The 23,617-nt window shown below is 60.3% G+C and overlaps 10 protein-coding genes across 10 annotated transcripts; 6 read left to right on the top strand and 4 right to left on the bottom strand.

Annotated features, from left to right (window-relative positions):
• Nucleotides 1–554: 554 nt before the first annotated feature.
• COLE_02000 (uncharacterized protein) lies at nt 555–1,427 on the bottom strand (the record flags this gene model as incomplete). Its single annotated transcript, XM_018422490.2, has 1 exon — nt 555–1,427. One exon carries the CDS (start codon nt 1,425–1,427, stop codon nt 555–557), a length of 873 nt encoding a protein of 290 aa, XP_018280733.1.
• Nucleotides 1,428–1,704: 277 nt separating this feature from the next.
• Nucleotides 1,705–3,660, bottom strand: COLE_02001 (uncharacterized protein; the record flags this gene model as incomplete). The annotated part of the gene is made up of 3 exons (XM_018422489.2): nt 1,705–2,183; nt 2,222–2,506; nt 2,556–3,660. 3 exons carry the CDS (start codon nt 3,658–3,660, stop codon nt 1,705–1,707), a joined length of 1,869 nt encoding a protein of 622 aa, XP_018280732.1.
• Nucleotides 3,661–4,194: 534 nt separating this feature from the next.
• Nucleotides 4,195–4,982, top strand: COLE_02002 (uncharacterized protein; the record flags this gene model as incomplete). The annotated part of the gene is made up of 2 exons (XM_018422488.2): nt 4,195–4,455; nt 4,605–4,982. The coding sequence occupies 2 exons, from the start codon at nt 4,195–4,197 to the stop codon at nt 4,980–4,982; spliced, it is 639 nt and encodes a 212-aa protein (XP_018280731.1).
• Nucleotides 4,983–5,136: 154 nt separating this feature from the next.
• On the bottom strand, nt 5,137–7,081 carry COLE_02003 (uncharacterized protein; the record flags this gene model as incomplete). The annotated part of the gene is made up of 4 exons (XM_018422487.2): nt 5,137–5,439; nt 5,474–5,879; nt 5,916–6,805; nt 6,839–7,081. 4 exons carry the CDS (start codon nt 7,079–7,081, stop codon nt 5,137–5,139), a joined length of 1,842 nt encoding a protein of 613 aa, XP_018280730.1.
• A 612-nt stretch (nt 7,082–7,693) lies between these two features.
• COLE_02004 (uncharacterized protein) lies at nt 7,694–9,140 on the top strand (the record flags this gene model as incomplete). Its single annotated transcript, XM_065626181.1, has 4 exons — nt 7,694–7,846; nt 7,879–8,542; nt 8,620–8,875; nt 8,933–9,140. The coding sequence occupies 4 exons, from the start codon at nt 7,694–7,696 to the stop codon at nt 9,138–9,140; spliced, it is 1,281 nt and encodes a 426-aa protein (XP_065482450.1).
• Nucleotides 9,141–12,477: 3,337 nt separating this feature from the next.
• On the bottom strand, nt 12,478–12,696 carry COLE_02005 (uncharacterized protein; the record flags this gene model as incomplete). The annotated part of the gene is made up of 1 exon (XM_018422486.2): nt 12,478–12,696. The coding sequence occupies one exon, from the start codon at nt 12,694–12,696 to the stop codon at nt 12,478–12,480; it is 219 nt and encodes a 72-aa protein (XP_018280728.1).
• Nucleotides 12,697–13,370: 674 nt separating this feature from the next.
• On the top strand, nt 13,371–13,655 carry COLE_02006 (uncharacterized protein; the record flags this gene model as incomplete). Its single annotated transcript, XM_018420256.2, has 1 exon — nt 13,371–13,655. One exon carries the CDS (start codon nt 13,371–13,373, stop codon nt 13,653–13,655), a length of 285 nt encoding a protein of 94 aa, XP_018280727.1.
• Nucleotides 13,656–15,973: 2,318 nt separating this feature from the next.
• Nucleotides 15,974–16,162, top strand: COLE_02007 (uncharacterized protein; the record flags this gene model as incomplete). The annotated part of the gene is made up of 1 exon (XM_065626182.1): nt 15,974–16,162. One exon carries the CDS (start codon nt 15,974–15,976, stop codon nt 16,160–16,162), a length of 189 nt encoding a protein of 62 aa, XP_065482451.1.
• A 2,261-nt stretch (nt 16,163–18,423) lies between these two features.
• Nucleotides 18,424–19,369, top strand: COLE_02008 (uncharacterized protein; the record flags this gene model as incomplete). Its single annotated transcript, XM_018420267.2, has 2 exons — nt 18,424–18,578; nt 18,712–19,369. 2 exons carry the CDS (start codon nt 18,424–18,426, stop codon nt 19,367–19,369), a joined length of 813 nt encoding a protein of 270 aa, XP_018280725.2.
• A 686-nt stretch (nt 19,370–20,055) lies between these two features.
• On the top strand, nt 20,056–23,423 carry COLE_02009 (uncharacterized protein; the record flags this gene model as incomplete). Its single annotated transcript, XM_018421230.2, has 4 exons — nt 20,056–20,091; nt 20,127–20,468; nt 20,503–22,000; nt 22,036–23,423. 4 exons carry the CDS (start codon nt 20,056–20,058, stop codon nt 23,421–23,423), a joined length of 3,264 nt encoding a protein of 1,087 aa, XP_018280724.1.
• Nucleotides 23,424–23,617: the final 194 nt, after the last annotated feature.

A 23,617-nucleotide genomic window follows, 5' to 3' on the forward strand; every position in this document is an offset into this window, starting at 1 on the left:
CACACCCACTAGGCGGCGCTCGTCACCTCCAAAACGATATGCCCGTGGTTGACAGGCGATGTTGGAAGTGTGTACGAAGAAGCCGAGTCTCCCATCATCTTTCAGGATCAAAAGGATTGCGCTGGGACCGCTCCCAGCATTGCGACGAAGACATGACTCGAACATGCGCTCCAAATGGAAATTGATCGAAAGTATTCGAGTCAATCGCGGTAACCACTCCGCCACTTCGCCTGGTGTGGTAACAAGTCGTGGGACTCGCGTACCGGGTTGCAAGAACTGCTTTGATAGAAGCGCCGGTAGACTATGATGGGAGATGAAAAGTGCGACGCCCCAGAAGGCGGCAGTGTCAGTGCAGTAAGAGCCGAGTGGTCCTAATCAAGGACCGGCAGCAGTGGTGAGTGGGGGCAGCGAGTTGAACGAGACGAGTCCGTGTGAGCTCCTGGATACTGTCAACTGCCTTCATATGCTCCCTTTGCTGTACCTCCCGTATCCTTCATACAATGGCGAGCGCAGCATGGTGACGCCCAAGCTTCAACTCCCGCTCCATGTCACGGTTAGGGCCACCCGGCGCGCGGCACTTTAACACGCACAACCCTCAGCTCAGCCTCCTTAGAGGCGCTGCGCTTGTGCTCGTAAAAGTCGGGGGCGCAGCACATGATGAGGTCGCGCCCGTCCTCACCGCCGAGCATGCATGCGAACACGCCGGTACCGGGCTCGATAGTCTCGAGAATTTCTCCGCCCTCGCGCACGCGGCAGACGCGGCCGCCACCAGCGTCGGCGATCCACAGCGCGCCTTCAGCGTCGAGACCGCACCCGTCCGGCACGTAGTTTCTATCCTGGGCCTGCTTGGGAATGGGTCCGAAGACGGCCCAGTCGCGCCGCGGCCCCAGGCCGTCAGACGTGATGTCGAACGCGGAGGTGCGGTTGCCGAAGGACTCGTCGACGATGAGCATGCGCCCGTCAGGCGTGATCACACTGCCGTTGGGGAAATGCAGGCCCTCGGCCGCGATCTTGACCGAGCCGTCTGGCGCGATGCGCAGCAAGTTAGCGGTCGCAGGCGGCGCGCCGCCCATGAGGTCGAAGCCAAAGTTGCCGAGGTACGCGACGCCGTCGGGGCCTACCACCATGTCGTTCGGGTGGCCAGTGACGTACGACGACACGTCGGCGTGCACTGATAGCGAGCCGTCTGCCTCGCGCGCCATAACCTTGCGGTCCTTCATTGAGACGAAGATCAGGCGGCCGTCGGGAAGCCAACCCAGGCCGGACGGCTGTGCGGGCACGTCGACCTCCTTCTTGAGGTCAGATCCGTCGGACTTCATGCTGTAGATCGCGTGCGTGTAGAAGTCGGAGAACCACCACCGACCTTCGTGCCAGCGCGGGCACTCGGTGAAGGTCATGTTGCCGGCGAGCGTTTTGATCTCCGCCATGATGTTGAGCTCAGAGGAGTGGTGGGAGAACAGCGCGACCAACGTGCACGGCCTCTTATCACTTTGAGGTGGGCAAGTACTACAAGGGTTACCGGGTCTAGTAGCCGGTCTGACATCATCTGACTTCCCGATCGCTCTCAATCGGTCTCTTCCGGAGCCGCTTCCTTGATCGATCCATGCAGATCAATGCATCCTTCTTATCACTTCCATGCCTCAGCACTGCAATGGATGTAATCCTTGATGACCGCCACGTTCACCTTCTGATTCTATATCTCTACTACTTCTCCCACCCCTCGGTGTTGCGCAGCAGCTTGTAGTAGAACGCGGTAGTGGTAAGGTGTCCGTGGAGACTGATGCGCTCGTTTACAGTATGGATGCCGGCTGCCTCTTTGAGGTCACTTGGCGTCCAGCGGTAAATGTGCTTTGTGAGCGACCATGTGCGCGCCGTGTCCGTGTTGGCAAACATGCCAGTGGGGGCAACGACGGTCTTCTCACCAAACACCGCCTTCACGGTGCCGGCAATGAACGCGAAGGCATCGCTGTCGCCTGGCGTGATAGGCGCAGGCTCCAGGCCATGTTTGTGTTCGTTTCCCACGATCTCAGCCGTAAGATGTTTGCTGCCCTTCTTGCCGTGGTCGGCACCGAAGATCGTGCTGCTAAAGCCGTACGTGTCCGCCAGGGGCGTGAGAAGGTCCACGTAGTGCTGCAGCGTGGCGTTGACAGACGAAACGAACGAGATTCGGTGGTTGACCGTGGCTGCGGTCAGCTGAGTGCTTCAGCCTACTACTACTCACCCTCAACCTTCTCCGGGAGTGCGTTCACCTTGACGCCACCCTTGATGAGGTCGATCGCGGTCGTGGTCGAGAGGAAGGAGTTGAGCACGCGGTCACTCTTGGCGAGGTCCTTAGCGAGCTTAGGCCACTTCTTGGGGTTCTTGACACGGCGCGCTACGCTCTTGGGGAACTTGGGCGCGTGCTCAGCGAGACACGACATGTACTTGAGGTAAGGCGACTGCGCCTTCATCTCGGGCTCGTACGGGTGGTTCTCGAGGGCAGAGAGGAAGCGAGCCAGGTAGCCGACTAGATATCAGCAAGAGTCGATCGTCGCTATTCATTCGGCGCAACTTACTGCCAGTGTGAACGGGGGGGACGGACGAGTGACCGCCAGGCGTGTCGATAGTGAGCTTGACGCTTACCGAGCCCTTCTCGGCCATGCCGAGGGAAGCGACCTTGACACCATAGTCCTCGGCAACGCCGGAGAAGCCTTCGTCGATGATGAAGGCGATGCCGTCTGCGCCATACCGGTCCTCGACGACCTCCTTGATCTTGAGCGCGCCACGAGCACCGCCAATCTCCTCGTCAAAGCCATATCCAATGAGCACCGTACGGCCGGGTGTGAAGCCCTCGCCCACAAGCTTTTCCACAGAGTGGAGGATGCCGACGAGCGAGTTCTTGCAGTCGCTCGATCCACGGCCCCAGATCCATGTGCCAGGAGTTTCAGGCGTCGCATCGTGACTGATCTCACCGCTCCATGGCGGGAATGTCCACTGGTCCTCCGTTTCGGGATTAACGGGCACAGTGTCAACATGCGCCATTAGGAAGATAGGCTTGAGGTTCTCATTCGCACCCTTCCACGTGAAGAGGTGGCCGTGAGTGTTGATGATCTCGTGCTCTAGGTGCTCATAGATGCTGGGATACTCAGACTCAAGGTACTCCGCAAACTTGTAGTGGCCGTCGAAGCGTGGGTCGGTCGGGTCGGCAGGGAGGTCGTCCGTCGATACAGTGTTGATCTGGACCGCCTTGGACAGGCGCTCCGCAGCCTTGCGCGCAAACTCCTCGTCCTCCTCTGGGTTCCACTCGGGGCCAACATTCAGCGGCTTCGGCTGGGCGGGACAGGCAGCCTCTTTGAGTGCAGCGGCTAAGGTAGCAGAGGTGTACTCGATTGCGCTGCTCTTGTGGCCGTGCTGCTTGTGCCCATGGTGGTGCGGGCGGTAGTCATCATCGTCCACGTCAAAGTTGTCGATCTCGCCCCCAAGGAGGTGGGCATAGCCCGGCACCTTGAGGCTCTTGACGCCGCCGTCCTTGCGGCATCCCATTGGGCTTGTGGCCGCGATGACGGCTACCACTGCGAATAGCGCCAGGAAGGGTAGTGCCCACTTCCACACGGTGCGAGGCTGCACGACCTCGTCGCGCTCGAGCTCGCTGGTCGGGAGAGGGATATATTCGCCTTTCATTGTTGGATGGGTGAAGAGAGGAAGTGAAGTGGGCAGCCGTCGAGCCACTGAGGATGGCTGGGCTCAAGTGGGGAGATTGTTGGCGATGGCAAGTAGTTCGATACGGGGTGCTTGACACGGCTCGCGGCCCGGTGAATGCCGAACCTGGAAATACCGGGACTTCCGAATCAGGCGTCGCAACAACGATTTGCCGCCGCCGCTGACGCTGCGCGGCGCTCATCTCGAGGAGTGACTAACGTCGACGTTGGGGTTGCATTCACACCATTTCAATATGAGCAAGCAGAAGCAGAAGCGCGGCGACATCGCCTATGTCATCTTCGACATGGACGGACTATTGAGTGCGTAGCGGCGAGAACACGCTGACAGCAGTGTATGTCGTTCAATTCGCCTCCTGATGGAACTGACGGCAGTGACTCGGAGGTGCGCGACTACCTCTGCTGAACTAACCTAAGCGCATCTACACGCAGGTGACAAGTGCGCGCCCCGCCGTGCGTGCTGACAGCAGACGATATTTTGGCGCGCTACGGGCTTGAGATGACATGGGACATGAAGGCCGGTCTCATGGGTAAAGTGCAGCGTGAGGCAGCCGAATACCTCTTCAGCTTCTTCCCGGGGCTCGAGGACAAGATCACCGTCGACGATTACCTTGCCGAGCGCGTGGACATGCAGGATGCACTGTTCCGCAAGGTGCCGCCGATGCGCGGTGCACTCGAGCTCGTACAGGGGTTGCACGAGGCTGGCGTTCCGATCGCGCTGGCGACGGGCTCGACGAGGCGCAACTTTGACGTCAAGACTGTGAGTGGTGTGCAAGGAGGAAGCGTGGCGAGAGGTCTGTGGGATGATGTTTTTGTATTTGGGAGGAGGCCCTGCCAGTGGCGCGAGCGCCGAAGCTGGAAGAGGAAGCGATCGCCTCGGGGTGCAGTTATGAGGACCACTGACAATAGGCCCACCTTCCTGAGCTCTTCGACAAGTTCCACCCTGACGTGATCTTGACCGCCGACTCACCCGAGGTCCCCAAGGGCCGCGGCAAGCCGCACCCGGATATCTACTTGGCGGCGGCGCGCAAGCTGGGCCGCGACGTTGGCTATCCCGAGAACGCGACCCCGGAGCAGGAGGCAGAGCGGGCGCGCGGCCTCGTGTTTGAGGACGCGCGGCCAGGCGTGCGTGCTGGCGTTGCCGCTGGGATGAACGTCATCTGGGTGCCGGAGCCGGAACTGCTTGCCCTTGAGCCCGGCGCAACGTATGGTGCGAAGCAGGTGCTGGAGCACCTCGCCGAGCTGGACACGACGGAGTGGGGCCTTCCGTTCATCCACCTCGACTAGTTGAGGTCGGATCTCTGAGCATCTGTAGCAATTCTGGTGACAAGACTTGCGCTTAGTGGCAGCAAGATTCATGCAGTCACCAGTAGCACGCAGACTCCAAGTTTGTAAGCACGTACAAAAAACAATGCATCTCGCGATCATGATTGTGGTTATGCTATGTCTCGGTCTTGACAGTGACCTCGACGTTCTCACTAGACAACTCCCCTCCCTTCTCAATGCCGGGCTCAAGTTTGACGCGCTTCGCATCCTCCGTGCCCTCGTCTTCCGCCTTACGCTTGGTCCCCGGCGAGACGGGAAGGCGCGCAGGCGACTTGAGCGGCGACGCGGACAGGCGTCGCCCCGGCGAGCCTGGCACACTCTCGGGCGCAGGGCTCCTCGACACGCCTCGCTCATTGCCTAGCAGACGCTGCGCGACAGCATTACTCATCTTCTCGGCGCGACATGTCGCGTGGTATATCTGCCGTTAGAACATCGCCAGCACGCAAGCTTACCGTTCCATTCACGCTAACTGCGTTCTTAAAAACCCACTCCTCCTCGTCCTCGGACCACTCGGACTTGAACTGCTCCTTGCAGATGGGGCACGGCATCGCCTTGGCTGGATCGGCTGGCGCACGCACCCACTTGCGCTTGAGGGCGGCCAGACGCTCGGGGGTGAGCTTGGTGTTGGTGACCGTCTCTTGCTTGGGTTCGCTCGGACCTGCCTCGCTGTTCTCGTGAATCCACTCGTCAGCGCGTGGCAGCCAGCGACGGTGCGCGCCACGGCCCTCCGTCTCTCGTTCCTTGCGGTTGCGACGGAAGTGCCAGTCCATATGCGCCTGCAGTGTGCTCTCGCCCTCGGGGAACCGCTCGCCACACTGCTTGCAACGGACGGGCAGGTGCGCGATGGGGAGAGTAAGCCTATGGTCAGCTCCCGCAGCGTTCAGATTAGCGTACTTGGTTAGGTCAAACACGTCGACGGTCATGTTCAGCGCGAGAATCATGTCCTCGTATTCCTCAAGGCTCGACTTCCTGCTGGAAGGCTCAGGGGTAAGAGGCTGAGAAAGGACACCCGACTTCGAAAGATTGGCCAAAATATCGGCGACGTTAGCGGGCATAGGGAGGGCGCCGGCCTTAGGGAGTGCTGGCTGGGGCAGCGGTGCATGGATCTGAGGAGGGTGGGAAGCTTGCGGAGGCGTCGCGTAGCGTTGCGGCGGCTGGGCGTATGGAGGGAACGGCGGGCGCGCTTGCTGGGCGGCATATGGATCGCGGGGCTTGAAGGCTGGCATCGGTGGCCGAGCGGCGGGCACAACCTGCGGCTGAGGCTGGCGGCTTAGCTGGCTAGACGTGGGCTGGAGGCCCCCCTTCATCGCGCCAATCTGCTGCTTTATGCCAAGAAGCTCTTCACGGTTCACCTGCGTGGTAGAGAGGAGCTTGTCGATCTGCACAAGGACGTTGACAGTCTTCGCGAGGCCAGTCGAAAACTCCTTGGCCATCTCGTCCTCCTTCTGCTGGAGGAACTGTCGCAACTCGGCCTGAACGTTGGCCTGCGTGAGAGGCGGCGGCGCCATCTGCGGGGGTGGGGGCAAACCGGTGGAGCCAAAGAGTTCGTGCTCGACCCTCTCACGGATGCCTGGCGGGTACAACTCGCCTCCGCCAGCGCCAGTACGCCAGAGACGCAGCATCTCCACCATTTTATTCTTTGTCACACCGTCAACCTGACGGTACGTCGCTATGTAGAGGTCTGGGAGGTACGGCGCAAACAACTGGTCGGTGTAAGGCGACCCGGCGTTCTTTGAGATTGAGTCTAGCAGGTAAAGCAAAGGAAGTTTGGTCTGAGGTGAGGCCTGTCGTTAGTTACGAATGGTTAGTGGACGCACCCTGTAAATGGCAGCTTCCAGTTCCTCAGCGATCGCCTGCATCCCGGCCCAATTGTTCATGTCGCGCTGCTTCACCGCTTCGATAGAGAGATCCTGGATGATAGCGCGCGAGTTGAATGTGAGTGTCGCAAGCTTGTCGATGTACCACGCGCGGAAGGGATCCTGAGGCGGCTGTGGGGGACCGCCGTACCATCCATTCTGCATGTTGTGATGGGGGTGATGGGGGGGATAGCTGTAGGCCATCTTGGGGGCGAGGAGGGCTGAAGTCGGGAATAAGTGCGGTGGCGTAGGAAACGCAAGTTGAGATGGGGCCGTGTATGAAAGCGTACCTAGCTGTTGGGACTACGATGTCGCCAACGCAACACTCGAGGAGCTATGAGTTGAAGGGTAGCAAGAGCACTGCAGACAGTGAGTCTGGCGCTGGGTCTGGTAAGTGATCAGTCGCCCCGCGACTAGGTGTGATGGCTAGAGCCGTCGCGCCTGTGTAATTTGACTGATGTCCACCTTCTTGTTCTTCGCTTGCCTGTGGCCTGTGATAGAATGACACTGGCGACACGGGCGACACGGGGAGTGCGACACTGACAGTCCTATGCTATGGGGGGAGGGGTTACTATGGAATAGCAAGGTGAGGTGGGATGGAAAGCGTTGTGATGATGAGAAGAGCGTTGTTGGCGGCGAAGCGGTGACACTGTGGGCGCACGCCCACGGCCTTTCAGGATTAAAGATATAAAACTGCTGTCAGATAAATTATCTGCCCCACTCTTATCATACCTCCACCTGCAACCTCCACCGGTGTGGTCTGTCCGCTTCCCTGTGACAACATCAAACCCCTCCGCAAAGCATGTGCACATAACCATGGCCGCGTTCCGCCTCCAGCGCCCTTCACTAGTCAACAGCATGTCTACCAACATGCAGGACTACATAGAGCTCTTGACGGCCGAGCAGCACGTCCAGCTCGACAAGTTACGCGAGAGCGCTCGTGCTGGCGTGCCCCCGCGTGTGCGCGGCGTGAGTTAACTCGCCTTCAAGTCTGACGCCAGGAAGTTTGGATGTACCTCCTCGGCGTGATGTCGTCGGATAAGACTTCCGAGATGACCCTCCTCAAGGCATTGCGCACAGCATATCAAGAGCTGCCGTCGGACTTGCCTTCGGATCTAGCAAGCATGATCATGCAGAGCGCTCTGGCGCACCACACCCGTCGCTTCGAGAACCCGACCTACGAGAGTCTGATTAGCACGCTCACATCCGAACCTGCGGGCGGCGGCTACGCATGGGGAGAAAGGCTGAGCGTGCCGGGTCCACCAAGACGGCCTGCCGCCAGCCCCAACCTCATGGCGGGGAGTAATGCCGCGCCACCGCCCATGTCCCTTGACGATGGAACGATGGCCTTTAGAGCCAAGAGCGCCGGCACCTTCCTTATACCTGCCCCCACCGCCCCCCCAACGCGTCATGCGTATCTCTCCATGCTTGAGGAAGTGCTAGGCAAGTACTGGCACGGGGTGGGCTGTAAGCCATCGCGTGTTGAGATCGAGGCCGAGATGGATGAGGTAGACGCCGACGTTGCGATCGGGCCTCGAGCACGGTGGCCTGAGGGTGTAGGGCCTCAGCCTGTGGACTGGGTCTACCTCGTCACGCCGTTCGTGTGCTGCTTCTCGCGCCCGATCTCAGTTTACTACGCCTTCGACAAGCTGGCGGCCAAGCTGAGTGAGTTTTATTGGCGGGAACAGCTCGCGCTGAGAGCGAGTGACCAGCTGCTAGATGGCAGCCCTTGCTGACCTCAGAAACGTTCCCTCCACTGCCTTCTCGGCTCGGCACTATGCTAGGCCTTTTCCGCGCTGCCATCCCCGAGCTGCACGCCTACTTCGAGGACGAGCAAGTGCCGATGACAGCAGTTGCGATGAGCTGGATGACGACTCTGCTCGCGCGCGAAATGTGGCTGGGCGACGTTCTGCGTCTCTGGGACTCATATTTCGCGGCCGAGGACATGTTCGCCCTTCATTGCTACGTATGTGTAGCGGTATTGTTGACGTGCAAAGAGTGAGTGTGGGATTGACGTGCAAGCTGTTGAGGAGGAGGGCGCGAAGCTGACCGCAGAACGCTGGAGGAGCTTGACGGGTCCGAGGCAAAGTTGATGCTGCTAGACCTCCCACCGTTGGATGTCGATCGAGTATGTGGGAGGGTGAGCGTGGCTAACTCCAGCTCCTGCAGGACGCGGCAAATCTCAAAGTGCAGTTCACCTTGCCGGGGCCGGTGGAGGACGAGTACGAGTAGAGTATATTATGTTTTATTGTCCTGCCGTTAGGGGGCGTGGGACTGATTTCTGACTGCGCTCATCAGCAGTGCGCTGTTATTACGACACTGCCACTGCTGATCGAGACGTCCGTGTGTACTGGGCTCGAGCGACGGTTAATCGCCGAGCTGACCTTTCACGCACCGTGCCCGCTGTGTGTCTTGAGCCGGAGCGGTAAGTGCAGACTGGCCCCTCGACCTATAGCCGAGGATATCTTTCGCCTCACATGGCACATCTCGCAGCATTGTGCGATGACGGCAGCGACCCTGGTGAGAATGGCCGTGTCGGTTTCCATATCACAGCCGTATCCGTGCTGCCCGGATCCCGATCGTGTTCAACACGGCGTTCGCCTCGAGCACACGGCATACATGGCTCCACCCAATTGATCGGCGATCATGCGGTGTGATCAACATTGCTCTCGCTGCACGGTATGTACTAGATTCCTAGTCTCCCCGCTGTCTCACTGTTCCGCACCGAGCATGCAGCTCCGCGTTGTGCCACCACACTTTATTCAAGTAAGTGTCTCAGAAGGAAGAAGCCTCGGCTGCCGAGGCCTGCTGCTACAGAGTGTTAGTCTCACCGGTGCTTTACACAGGGCTGCTCTCCGGCCAGACTTCCCTCCGGTCTCAGCGGCTGGTCCATGCGTGTCTTCTCTACCTGTGCGTCAAGCATCTCGGGAACATCATCCCCAAAAGCAGTATGCCCATCGATGGCTCATGGCCGTCCATTTGTTCCCCCGGCAGCGCGCGCGCCTCCCGGTTTAACGGCATGCCGCGTTGGTGCGCACCGTGACCGTCACGGCGTGTCATGCCGTCAAATCGCGGCGTTGGGCGGTCCGGTGTAGCAGGGACCACCCGAGGCTGACATGGCTCTGAGCGTGCACGACTGAATGTGATCGCCACGCCTCCTGCCGTCATAACGTACCCTGGGGAGGCGAGACGGAGCAGATAGTGGGATCGGTGCTCCGCCGCCGCCGCCTCGCCGCCTCCCCCGCATCTGCACGCAAGTCAGGAAGTCTTCCCCGCGCCGTCTCTGAGCATAGTAAGCACGCCGACCATAGTGTGGCGCGCATTTAACGGAGTGCGGCAGCTATTCCAGTGGCGCCTATTCCGTATGTCGATTTCAGCCACACCGCACTAGTCTGTCAGCTTTTAGTCCTACTGGCGTGCTGGCGTTCCGGTCCTAATTTTGCTCCTGGTCTACGCGGATTCGCCGTTCTACCATTCTGCATCTTCTGCCATTTTGGCGTCGCGCATGCACAGATGCAGACAGCAATCCGTCCGCCACCGCCCAGCGGCGCCGCCTCCCCCGCGTCGATCCGCCCGCCGATCCGCCCTCCCGCCGCCGACGCCCGCCGATCCGCCGACGCCGTGGCGGCGACAAACGGCTGCCACACCTGGCGCTAAAGCATATCGCGGCGTGCCTTTACTATGAAGCCCAAGTCGGACGCCCGGCGTAACGCCCTGTGCCTGTTCCAGTGAGTCAGCTCGGGTAGGGCACCGCTGGAATCACCCCAGACGTCAGACTAGACTCTGCAAACGTCACGAGCTTGCGTAGACTAAAACAGAGTTTCGTGAATGTTGGAGCAAGCTGAAGGTTTAGGCAGGCAGCAGTTCAGCAGGCCCTGCAGCAGAACTTTGTCGAGCACGCGAAAACCATGAGAATATCTTGCAGCAAAATTTCTTGCGAGCTTGCGAGCCGCAGCGGGAGTCACTGCCGACTCACGTGTCTCAACCGACGGGCCTGGGGCCTCCCCTGCGCAGTTGACCTGCACACCCGCAGAGACTGGCTGTCGACCTCGGCCTCGCTGCAGCCCATTACGGTTGCCATCGCATCCCAGTACCGTACCGGAGCATATGTCTCCGCCTGATTAACATTATCCGCATTTCGAGCGCCGAACCGAATAAGAGTCCGGCCGCGTGCCTTCAATCGTCACTTTGGAGTATGAGATGAGGAAACTCGGCCCGACCGACGTTTGATCCTGCTCCCAGCAAAGGAAATGACGGCGTCTGCCGGCAGAAGCACGTCCCAGTAAACTGGATGGTGAAAGCAGCACGGACCAGGGCCGATCGCTTGCTAGTTGCGCACGATCACGATCTGAGATTTTGCTGGGCCGCCGTCTCGTAACCCTCGCGTAACCGACGGATCCGGGCTCGGCATCCCCCGCTCACCTGCTGCATGCGATGGGTTCGATGACTAGAGATCCGAGCGAGATCGCATAGCTTCCGAGACTCGCTAGTAGAATACATTCCCGCCACCGAGGGAGAGGAGGGCCAGGGAAATAGCTGAAATGTCACCCGCTGCATGCTTCTGCATGATCCATTCCGGGCCGTTAATCCCACGGAGCATAGCGTTGCCAGGTCGGGCTGTTTCCCACCACTCATGCAGACGTCGTCGTCGTATGTGGCGGCTGGAAGCAGATTGGGGCGCTAATAACGTAGGCGAATTTCGCTCACGAGATGCGCCGCTCGCGCCTCATGCCGTCCATTCGCTAACCTTCGCGGCTTCTGGGTGCCGTCGATGATGCCAGCATGAGCGTTCGCCCGGCACGTAATTATGCAGTCCAGGGAACCAAAGCAGCGGGGATCCGAGCTTGGCCTCGCCTTTGCATGCTCTGTGCTGACGCCGAAACACCGGAGTGTGCGATGGGTGGCGGCGCCACCACGGCTCCATGCCTCCCTCCGTCTTGCTGGACCGCGAACGCACTGTGGGCACGCGGTGGGCTGGGGCGCGATCCGAGCAGAGACATGGTGGTGGGACTTGCCGGCAGCAAACCAAGGACCCTGGTGCGGCGGCCTGCGATGCGAACGGAAGCACACGGAAGCACCTGGTTCGGCGCGAACAAGGTGAGGCTCGCGGCGCCACAGTGTGCTTGGCGCCAGCCGAAGGGGATTCCCTGATTAACAATGGAGGGATTCAGTCTGAAGATACACAACGGGTTGGGTGGGGGAGCATTGCAAGGCAGATCTAGGTCTGTTTAAACGCGAGCCGCGCATTGTCCGGCGGCGATGTGGCGTGGTCTGGAACGACCTGATAAGTGGGAAGCGGCCGCGCCTCGCTTTCAGGTGTGGTCAGGTGTGTTCCGGAATGTCTCACGACATCTGTCGAGGAGAAATCAGCCGAAAGGTGCCCGGCCAGAGAGCAATTGGGATGAGGCGCCATGCTGGAGATTACAGAGTTGGAGTGGCGCGAGTGGCGGTGAGCCCTGAACCGGAATTTGTCATATGTCCTACAATCCTGTGATCCTGCGATCTATGATCCTATAATCCAGCAGAGGATCTCATAATCTCGCTGCGCAGTCATGCTCACTTGTAATACGCACAGGAGATTTGTACTGCCCAGTCCTGTATCATGTGCAGCCCCGCGCACCTCGGAGCTCCTGCGTGCGAGGGTGCCGCGCAGGGGAGCGAGAGGCCAGTGCGTTCCCGGCGGGGCCGGTTGGGCATGCGAGGCCAGCATTTACAACAGCGGGCCGGCGGGCAGGCATGCATCGGCCACCCCGCTCGAGAGCACAGATCTGAGTGCCCGGCAGGGATCTAAACCTTACGATGTTGCGTCCCTTGGACATTCGCTGGTCTGTGCTTCGCCCAGCAAGGCAGCGGCACGCTGGCGGCCAGAAGCAGAAGATGAGCTTGTTGTGGGCATGTGAGGAGCATGTGCGTTGGACGAGCGGAAATGACTCCTGGTGCGGCTACGGGTTCGCGGGTGCGGGGTCTCACATCGTCCGCGTCCCGGAGGTGCGTCAGGATTCACAAAGAACTTGGACGCACGGAGCGTTTCGTGCCGGCGCGACGTTACGGCAGTCACAAGGGCTGGAGTGCGACGACGAGCATGTGGACTGGCATACCGCTGATGCTGACGAGGATGGGAAGACACGCGGGGGCCGAGAACCCAACAACTCCTGTGCTTTCTGGTTATGGAGTGGAGGCAGGCACTAGGGATAGCAAAGATGCCAAGCAATGCAGCTGACACTCTGCAGCAGCAGCAGCAAGACGCAGCGAGGCAGTGAGGGAGAGGATTAGTGGCACAAGAGCAGAGATCGGTGACGCAGCCAATTAGCTCATGAGTGAATTGTTACTGGATCCCGTGCCGATGTGCCCTGTCAAGCATGAAAGGAGAGGAAAGGCTAAACGGGCAAGGCTGACGACGCCTCTCAACAAGCATGGTCCAGGACAAAGGAGAGCCCCGACGTCCTGAGCAAGAGCTAGAACGAGAGCAAGAGCGAGAGCAAGAGGACCAATTATGAGAAAGCAAGCGAGGCAGAAGGGCAGTATAGGATCGAGCGGACATAGAAAGCGTCTGCACAGGCTCGAGTTCACCCTACCGAGGGGAATGCCTACACACACCACACCTAAACGCAAACGCTGCTGGGGTCGTCCCTCGAGCTGCAGACTTTGTGCGATCCTGCAGACCAGTTCCTCGTGCCGACCCAGCCGATGCAGAGCTTGCGCTCCCCAATTGTTCCCCGCAGGCAGTTCTCTAGGAATTATTTTGCCCTCGAGGGCTAGAGGATCAGAGGACTACTAGATGAGAAAACATCCCTGTGCATTTGCATTTCGCTCCTCGTCGTCCGGTGACCTCGGCGTCCCAGCGCTCCATAATCATCCCTGGATCAACCGAGGGCACTACTCATCGAGCTCGTGCGCTGCTCCTGTGCTGCTCCTGTGCCAGTGTCGCTGCATCTTGCAGTTGCGGCCCAGCCAGGCCGAGGGATCAGAGGGATGAAGAGAGGGAGCAGCTCGATGGCCAAGGGGCTCTTGGCCGTGGTGCACTGATGTGAGAGCTGCAAGGCATGACAGGCAAGGCGGAGCCAGACGCCGGGCGTGGGTGCCGGGCATGCACACAATGCCGCACAGAGCTGCAATAGGAATGAGCAACTCGTGACCCACCCCGAGACGAGCCCCGCGGCATCCTTTATCTATCGCACGCCGTGCGCACGCACAAGCAGCGTCTTCCTTCCCATCGCCCTCCTTTCCCTTCACCACACTCTCACCGCACCACATTTTATCGGTGCACATTCGTTCCCGCAAGCCCACTCCGCTCCACATCACATCACTTGCGTCCCGTCGCCATCAACAATCGCCGCCCGTGCAGCAAGCTCACCCGATCCGATCGCTCTCGTCGATCTTTGCGCCCCGTCCTCGTCGGCCGTAAGCCTAGCTATTTCGGCCCTCAACCTCAACCTCAACCTCAACCTCTGATCCTCGAGACTTTGCCCCGCAACTCAAATCGCGGCGACTCTCGCGCCCCCCCTCTGCCAACGCGTACATAGGCCCGACGAAGCTAAACCTTGGTTGATTCCATCATCGCTTCGGCGACCCCTCAGAGCAAGCCACACATCCCGCGACGGATCCGACGTACCGCGCCGCGTCCAACAACGCGTCAAGGCGCCATCCCACCGACAAGTTAATACCCCGAGAACACTCTGCGTCCCTGCTTGGAAATCTGGAGCACGTAAGTCTTGATGAAGTGTGACGTCTGTGGACCCGCATGGGTGTGTGTGATTCATGTCTCTTGCTCCCGAGGGGTTCCCTCGCCCTCGGATCCAACCTGCAAGTACGCAACTACATCATGTTTGCGTACGCGCGTACGCACACACACAGCCCGAGCCCGTCCCTCTTCCCGAGTGCTCTAGTTCAATCACCGAACTCTGGATTACTTGCCGGTTCGCTGCGCGTAGGTTAAAGCCCGCTGCGTCGTACTACCAACCAAAAGCCTATCGTGCATTAGCACAAGCCGCTTAACGCTCTTCTTCTGGGTACACAGGTACGCGGAAGAGGAGTGCGTAAGTGTCGGATGGTCCCTGCCTTGCCCCCGTTATTCGTCTACTCGAGAGCTTAATCCAACTCTGGCTGCTTCTCCTGCTCCCCTGGCTTGCGTGCCGCGCGCCGGCTCTTGCTCTTTCTGCTCGTCCGTTACCTCCGGCCTCTCCCCGCGAGACATCGATCGCGCACTCTTTCCGCTCGTTTGCTTCTTTTGCGTTCAGGTGTTCAGGCGCAGGAGCAGGCAGAGTGACTCGCGCACGCAATTTCTTGTGTCTGTTCTTGGCTCGGGCGTTGGCTTGCGATGACGGAGTGCTGGTGCATGGATGCTGATGCTTAGCCCCTGCCCAGAATTTTGCGCAACTTGTTCCGTGATCCGTGACCAGTAGTGGAGCAGTTGGAGCAAATTGAGCAAAGCGCGCGCGTGTTGGGATCGACGTGATTTAATTACATCAACATCATCGGCGTCCGCTATCTTTGCGCCCCCCCGACCATCGTTTTGATCCTTTTCGAGCAAGCCACCACCCGGCCACCAAACGCCACTTGAATATTATCTCGACCATATCTATCCCCCGGCTCTCCCTCTATCTTCCCCTCGTGTAACACAATTCCAATTGTCACCGACACGCCTCTTCTTGATTATCACAACCACAACCACAACCATCACTCTTCACACCACCACCACTACCGCCGACGCCGCACTCTCCCCTTGACCCAAACATCCTTGCACCCCGCATCGTCCATCAGATCGAGGACGCTGCATCGAGAGGCACGCGCCCCCACACTATGAACCACGGCCACGCACGCGACGAGGTGAGTTGCGATCTGCCTTCCTTCCCCTTCTCTCTACCTCTCTTTCCTCTCTCTCATCCTCTCTCTCATCCTCTCTCTCATCCTCTCTCTCTCCTCTCCTTCCGGCACCCTCTCCTCTCTCTTTGTCTCGTGATCGCGTCTCGTTGTCCGGGGTGTGCTCGTCGCAGCTGTGTGCACGGCGAGATCCATTCCTTTCCTTCCCGGGTAGCAGCACTTTGCTCCCATGCACATTCTCCAAACGCTTGGGCCTGCGCTGGACTCGACTGCAGCATGGGCCTCGAGCAGTCGTGGACGAGTGCATTCCTTCTATCCCCTCTGTTTGAAGCGAGGCTGTATGGCATTCGCTCTCTACTTTCGGCTGCCATGTCGTATGACACCTCGACGGTGCCGACGGCCGACGGCCGCGAGCCGCAAGGGGCGCTTGTTGCTAAAGCACGTGCAGAAACGTGTTTAGCTTGAGCGGGCGTGAGCCATGAGCGAGGCCGAGGAGGGATGTGGGCATGGTGTTGGATTGTTTTTGTCCAACGCGGTCGACGGCTTGCACGAGCAGGTGACCAGGTCGGCGGTGACGTCTGGGTGTGGGGGATTTGGGTGGGTGGGAGCGAGGTGGCCCAGTGGGTCCGAGCGGCATTTGGGTTATTGCCCGTGTAGGAAAGGACATGGGGATTGGTTCAGGGATTACAGTGTGAGCGTGCCTGGGCCCTGCGCTTTGATGGCCCATGATTCATCTCACCCTGAAATCCTCTGCGTCACCCTCTTGCTCTTGTCTCCGCCTCTGCTCTTGTGCCGCTGGCGTCCCTGTCCATCCCACTGGATGGCCCAGTCTCCAAAAATCCCTTCCCCTGAGAGTATACTCGTTCCTGAGGGAGTGAGTTACCTTGAAGCTCCGGGTCCCATTCCGCGTCCCTCGCCGTCCTCTGCTCTGATGCCTTTTTTTTGGGCTCTCTCGCTTTATCGCCACCTCTGAGTTGATCTAGCCATCCTCGGCGGCGCGCGCTTGTCCATGTCAATCAACAAGCATTGAGAGAGGAGGATATTGAGAGAGCTGCGAGCTATTGTCATCATTGCTCTTTGTCGTTTGTCTCTCTTTTTTTTCTCTCTTTCCACTCTACTCGTCTTTCTCTCCCACACACACACCCCCCCCCCCCCCCGACGGACGTGCGAATCCGCGAATCGAGCGCACACAGATCCGCTCAATGTCTAATGTGTGTGTCGCCCCTCGCCCCCATCTATCTCTCCCTCTCTCGCACGCGTTGTTCCCATGCTCGCAGCTCGCCACGCCTCGGTTTGTGTTTTTGAGAAGACTAGCAGACTGAGTGAGGCGAGAGAGACTTGGCTCGCGGCTCACGCATGCCAAGTTGCCGATGGAGCGGCCAGGACAGGCTGCAGGCGGGCTGTAGGCTGGCTAGACTGGCTAGACTGGCGGGCCCCTTTGGTTGGTCTGTGCGCGGAGAGGGACAACCCTGGGGTGAAAGGAGAGAGAGAGAGTTGAGCAGAGTAGCCGAAAAGGAGCAAGAGGAGAGAAGGGATCCGAGCGCGGCGGCGGCGGCGGCGTCGAGTAGCAGCCACCACACTTTGACCTGGAAAGGGAGTGGCACAAGCTTGTCGGATGTCAGCGACCACTCTCTCCACAACACATCATCCTCATCTCCTCTTCTACTCGCTCTCTCTCTCTCTCTCTTTCTCCCCCAACGCCTCCCAAGCCATCCTCCACGCCATCCTTCTAGACGTCCTCGACACCACATTCTACTCTACCCTGCCTCGCGCTTGTCCCACTTGTCCTCGTCCTCTCGCACTCGTATTGCACCCACGCGCCAATCACGTCTCCCACACACACTCTCTCTCTGTCTCTATCCATCCGAATAACCTCGCCGCCATTGTTTCAAACCCATTCCCACAAACACTCTCTCACCCTCTCTCTCTCTCTCTCTCTCTCCACTAGCGCCATTACTCACACCTTTCAGTACTCTACTACCCAGTCGTACGCCACTGCGCCACCAGCAGCACCAAACCCAAACTCCCCTCCCACTTCAGCCTCCCCCTTCGCCTTTGCCCCGCCCCCGCTCTCCAGCATTCCCGGCCCCGGATCCTCGCGCCCAAATCCAAATCAACAACACCCTCACCACCCAGCCATGACTCAGCACCAACATCAGCACCAGCACCAGCACCAGCACCACCAGCCTGACCAGTCTGGTGTCTCACCCGTCAACCAAGACTATTACTACCGTACCGCTCCGCCTGCGGGCCCAGCCCCTTCCGCTAGTGGTGCAACTTTTCCCCCCTACGCAGGCAGTCACCCAGTCGGTTATCGCACCATCTCTGGCGCCACAGACTCGTCTCGTGCTCCCCCGCCAGCTCCCCTTCGCACCGTTCCCACCTACGCAAGCGTTCAGAACGGCATGAACTCGCACCCGAGTCCAACCACAGCCACCAGCCCCTACCCAGGTGCTGGCGGCTACACCAACATGCGCAGCCCCTTCACCTCGCAGCCCTCCCCTCGCGGCGGAGGCTCGCTCTCCCAGCAGCAGCAGCAGGCTTATTATTACCAGCCCAACATGCAGCCTCAGGCTATCGACATGCCTCGTTCTCTCACCTACCCGAACGCCTACGGCCAGTACCACAACTATCTGCCCATGTCTGCGCCCATCAACCCCAACGACGGCGTTCCCAACTTGCACCGTCACGCTTCCTCCACTGCGATCCCCACCATGGCGCCTACCATGTCCTACGCCTTTGCAAGCCGCGTACCTCTAACCGATCGCCCCTTCAAGTGTGACCAGTGTGTGCAAAGCTTCAACCGCAACCACGATTTGAAGCGTCACAAAAGAATTCACTTGGCTGTCAAGCCATTCAACTGTGATACATGTGGCAAGACGTGAGTCACTTCTCCAGCCGCGTCAAAAAATAAAAAAACAAAAACATCCTGCCGATCTTTGGGTTAAGCTCAATGAGGGCGCTGGGCGTAGACGCAGACGCAGACGCAGGCGCAAATGCTGACACTTTTTAAGCTTCTCTCGCAAGGACGCCCTCCGCCGCCACTGGATGGTCCGGGGATGCCGTGGTGAGGAAGGCGCCACCGCCACCATCACGCCGACTTACAACCTCAACGGACCTCCTCCCGAGTTGTCGCCGGGCCCTGATGGCGCCTCGAACAACTCGTCCACGCCTAGCACCGGTAACGGTCCCAAGCTAGCCTACGGTGCCAACATGCCTGGCTTCAACCATCCTCAGGCCCCGCCTCCCCTCACAAGTCTTCCTCCCCGTCAGTTGTCGGACCCCCAGATCCTTTTGACCCCCAACGACGTCAAGGACAGTGCAAACTCGAACGGCATGGACCGTAATCCCGAGACTCCTTCAAGCGCATACTTTGACGGAACACGCAAGGACGCCATCGGCATTCCTGACAGCGCCACATCTTCCACGTTTTCGCGCTACGGTGTGTCGCCAAAGGAGGACTCGCGCAACCACCCTTACCGTCGCACGCTCCCCTCCCCTGCGGCGCTTGCGGCACCACCGATGGACAGTCGCGGCCTGTTTGACAGTCGGTCAATGTTTACCATGTCCTACCAGCCGAACACTTCGCATCACCTCGCCGCCAACGAGGAGGACCCGTCCAAGGACAACAGCAGCAATGGCTCTCCTGAGAATGCTTGGACGCGTTACTAAGCGTTTTCAAGCAACCTTTGTCTCGCCGATCATCTCTCTTCTCTCCCTCATCACCACATTCCCCCCTCCTCCCACCCGTCCTTGCAGTTCACCCCCACACATACTGCATCCTGCCCTACAATGGCCTCCACATACGGCTCAATCACTGCATCGACAGTCGAAGCGACCCAACTGCATAAACACGATTTGTAACCATGTCGGCCCCCCTCCCCCCCTCTCCGCGTCTCTCTCCTCCTCCGTTTTGGGTTCTCCTCAATCTCTAAGGCTCTTATTGTCTCTCTCCACACTATGGCTGGTCTCACACCGTATTCGTTGGCTCGTATGCCATTCCCTTCTCACTAGCGCCGTACGTGCCATACTACACTACACCGTTGTCATGTGAGTGGGCTACAGGGTGTCTAGTGGTAGCGGTCGTGGCTCGCCATCGATAGCTCTACACATGTATCATGTTGTCTTCCCCCAGAGGGTGCAGTGAATGTTGGTGGCAGTTGATTGACGCGGCTCAGTTATCTCATGATGAGTCGTGAAGCTCCGACTGCATGTATACTGCATATTGTAAGCACGGCTCCTGCAGTTGACTCCGTAACGCGCGTCGTACCTGGGTAATCTCGGATCCGAAAATCCAACTTTCGTCATCCTTATATTCCATCCACACCATCTCCACCACTTCACCCACTCATCCCACGATGTCGACTTACGCAGCACCATTAGAGAACACACGAGTGAGTATGTTTTGTGCTGCTTTCTCTGACAGCAGAATGTCACGATTGTCGCCCATGTCGACCATGGCAAGACGTCGTTTGCGGACAGCCTCTTGTCCAGCAACAACATCATTAGCAACCGCATGGCAGGCAAGCTCCGGTATCTCGACTCGCGCGAGGACGAGCAGGAGCGCGGCATTACAATGGAGAGCAGTGCCGTTTCCCTGCGCTTCGACATGATGCGCGCTGGCCCCGATGGCCCAGTGGCAGCCAAGCATATCTGCAACGTCATTGACACGCCTGGGCACGTCGACTTTGCGAGCGAGGTGTCTACGGCGTCACGACTGTGCGACGGCGCGCTCGTTCTTGTGGACGTGTGGGAGGGTGTGTGTACACAGGTAAGCTGGTGTCCTCTGCCGCTGCTGACACCAGACCATCGCCGTGCTGCGGCAGGCATGGATCGACCGCCTCCGACCGCTTCTTGTCATTAACAAGATGGACCGCTTGATCACCGAGCTGCAGCTATCTCCTATCGAGGCGTACCACCACATCTCGCGGTTGATCGAGCAGGTGAACGCCGTCATGGGCTCGTTCTACGCCTCGGAGCGCATGGAAGACGACCTGCGATGGCGCGAGGCGCGCGAAAAGCGGCTCAAAGAGCGCGCGGACGCCGCGGCGGCCGGCGACGCCCCAGAAGGTGACGGCGGCGACGACGAACACGAGTTCGAGGAACGCGAAGACGAAGATATCTACTTCTCGCCTGAACGCGGCAACGTGCTCTTCGCGTCGGCGCTCGACGGCTGGGCGTTCCGCCTGGGCAAGTTTGCGCGCCTGTACGCCGACAAGCTCGGCGTCAAGGAGGGCAACTTGCGGCGCGCGTTGTGGGGCGACTGGTTCTTGGATCCGAAGACGAAGCGCGTCGTGGGCCGCAAGGGGCTGAACGGGCGCCCGCTCAAACCGCTGTTCGTGCAGTTCGTTCTCGACAACATCTGGAAAGTGTACAACGTCGTCCTCGAGGAGCACCAGTACAATCCCGAGGCGACGGGCAAGATCGTCAAGGCGCTCAACGTGCGCGTCGCCCCGCGCGAGCTCAAGTCCAAGGACACGCGCAACCTCCTCACGACCATTATGCAGCAGTGGCTCCCGCTCTCCACCGCGACCTTCCAAGCCGTGGTGGACGTCGTCCCGCCGCCGAACGCGGCACAAGCCATCCGCATCCCCTTCATACTTCATCCTGAGGCGGCACGCGCGTCCTCGACGCCCCTGCAGCCCGTCAACGCACTCGAAAAAGCACTATTTGCATGCGACCAGCGCCCCGACGCCCCGCTCGTCACCTACGTCTCCAAGATGTTTGCCGTGCGCCGCGGCGACCTCCCGCAGTTCAAGCCGCGCGAGATGACCGCCGAGGAGATGCGTGCGCGCGGGCGCGAAGAGCGCGAGCGCCGCACCGCGCTGGCCGCCAAAGGCGAAGTGGTAGACCCCAACGAGCTCGCCAAGCCGCTCGAGAGCCTGACGCTCGCGCCGCCGGAGGAGCCCAAGCCCGCCGCCGACGCCGACGGCGAAGTCCTACTCGGCTTCTCGCGCGTATTCTCTTCCGTCCTCCGCCGCGGCACAACCGTCGCCGTCACCCTGCCAAAGTACGACGCCGAGCTCGGCCCCGACCACCCCCGCAACGCCAAGCATCTGCGCACAGCCACCGTGTCCGATCTCTACATGATGATGGGCCGCGACCTCGTGGCCGTAGACAGCGTGCCGGCCGGGCACGTGTGCGCCGTCGCGGGCTTGGACAATATCGTGCCCCGCAACGGCACGCTGTGTGCCGCCAACGCTGGCGGCGAGGCGCCGGGCACCGCCGGCCTTGTCAACCTCGCCGGCGTCAACATGCTCGCTGCGCCCATCGTACGTGTGGCGCTCGAGCCTATGAACCCATGTATGTTTGTGCTCGCAACAAAAAGCTGACGACAGCCGACATGCCCAAGCTCATCGAGGGCCTGCAGATCCTGAACCAGGCGGACCCCTGCGCCGAGTACGTCGTGCAAGAGACAGGCGAGCACGTCATCCTCGCTGCGGGCGAGCTGCATCTCGAGCGGTGCTTGAAAGACCTGCGCGAGCGGTTCGCCAAGTGCGAGATCCAGGCGAGCGAGGCGATCGTGCCGTTCCGCGAGACGGCGGTGAAGGCGCCGGACATGGCGCCGCCCAAGACGGCGGGCGAGGCGCGCGGCACCGTTCTCGGATCGCTGTACGACGGGCTGGTGACGTTCAAGCTGCGCGCGGCGCCGCTGCCCGCGCCCGTGACAGAATTCCTCCTCGCGCACCAAACCACGATCAGGGACATGCTCGTGCGCCGCAAAGAGGAGGACGAGGAGGATGCGGACCAGCGCGAAGCCGAGGCGGGCGTGCGCACGCTCACCCCCGAGCAGTTTTGGACGGAGCTGGCGGCGCGCTTCGACGCCGCCGGCAGCGAGTGGGTCGGCGCAGCCGACCGTGTCTGGTCCTTTGGCCCGAAAAAGGTCGGCGCCAACGTCCTCCTCGACCCGGTGGGCAAGGGGGGGCTGCGGCTGCGCGGGCGCGAAGCGGTGTTTGCCGCGGCGCGCGAGCGCGGCGAGACGGCCGAAGAGGCGCTGGCGTCCGCCGAAGCTGCGGCGGATGCGGAACGCACCGCCGCGGAAAAGGAGAAGGCGGCGGCCGAGGCAGCGGAGAGCGAGGCGGAGCTCGCGCGCCGCCTGCGCGACTTTGACGCGTCGATCGAAGCCGGCTTCCAGCTCGCGACGTTCCAGGGCCCGCTGTGCGCCGAGCCTGTCGTCGGCATGGCGTGGGTGGTCGAGGAGCTGGTGTACACGCCGAGCGAGGGGCGGGGCGCCGCCGTCGTCGGCGCGCTCATCTCGGGCGTCCGCGACGCCGCGCGCGCAGGCATGCTCGACTGGTCCCCGCGCCTCAAGTTGGCCATGTACACGTGCGACATCCAAGCGTCCACCGAGGTGCTGGGGAAGGTGTATGGCGTGGTCGCGCGCCGCCGCGGCCGCATCGTCGCGGAAGAGATGAAGGAGGGCACGGACTTTTTTACCGTGCGCGCCCTCCTCCCCGTCGTCGAGAGCTTTGGGTTCGCAGACGAGATCCGCAAGCGCACGTCCGGCGCTGCCAGCCCACAGCTCGTGTTCGCCGGGTACGAGGTGCTCGACCTCGACCCGTTTTGGGTCCCGACCACCGTCGAGGAGCTCGAGGACCTTGGCGAAAAGGCCGACCGCGCGAACGTCGCCAAGGCGTATGTCGATGGAGTGCGGAAGCGTAAGGGCATGTTTGTGGAGAAGAAGATGGTCGAGTTTGCCGAGAAGCAGCGCACGCTCAAGCGTTAGCGGCGCCGCGAGCGGAGCGGGGGCACGGGGTCAAGTCCTGACGGCGTCCATACTCGGCGGCCCCGTGCTTGGCATAGTAAGATATTTAGACATGCATGCTTGGCACTGGCACGCTGGCACGCTTCTGCTGCAATCGGTGGCGGGGGGGCACGGTAGAAGGCCCAGTTCGAGAGAACGCCAAGCGCGTAGTCGCT

Source organism: Cutaneotrichosporon oleaginosum (assembly GCF_008065305.1).
Source record: "Cutaneotrichosporon oleaginosum strain ATCC 20508 chromosome Unknown ATCC20508_contig02, whole genome shotgun sequence".
In the NCBI taxonomy this organism is placed as follows: Eukaryota; Fungi; Basidiomycota; class Tremellomycetes; order Trichosporonales; family Trichosporonaceae; genus Cutaneotrichosporon; species Cutaneotrichosporon oleaginosum.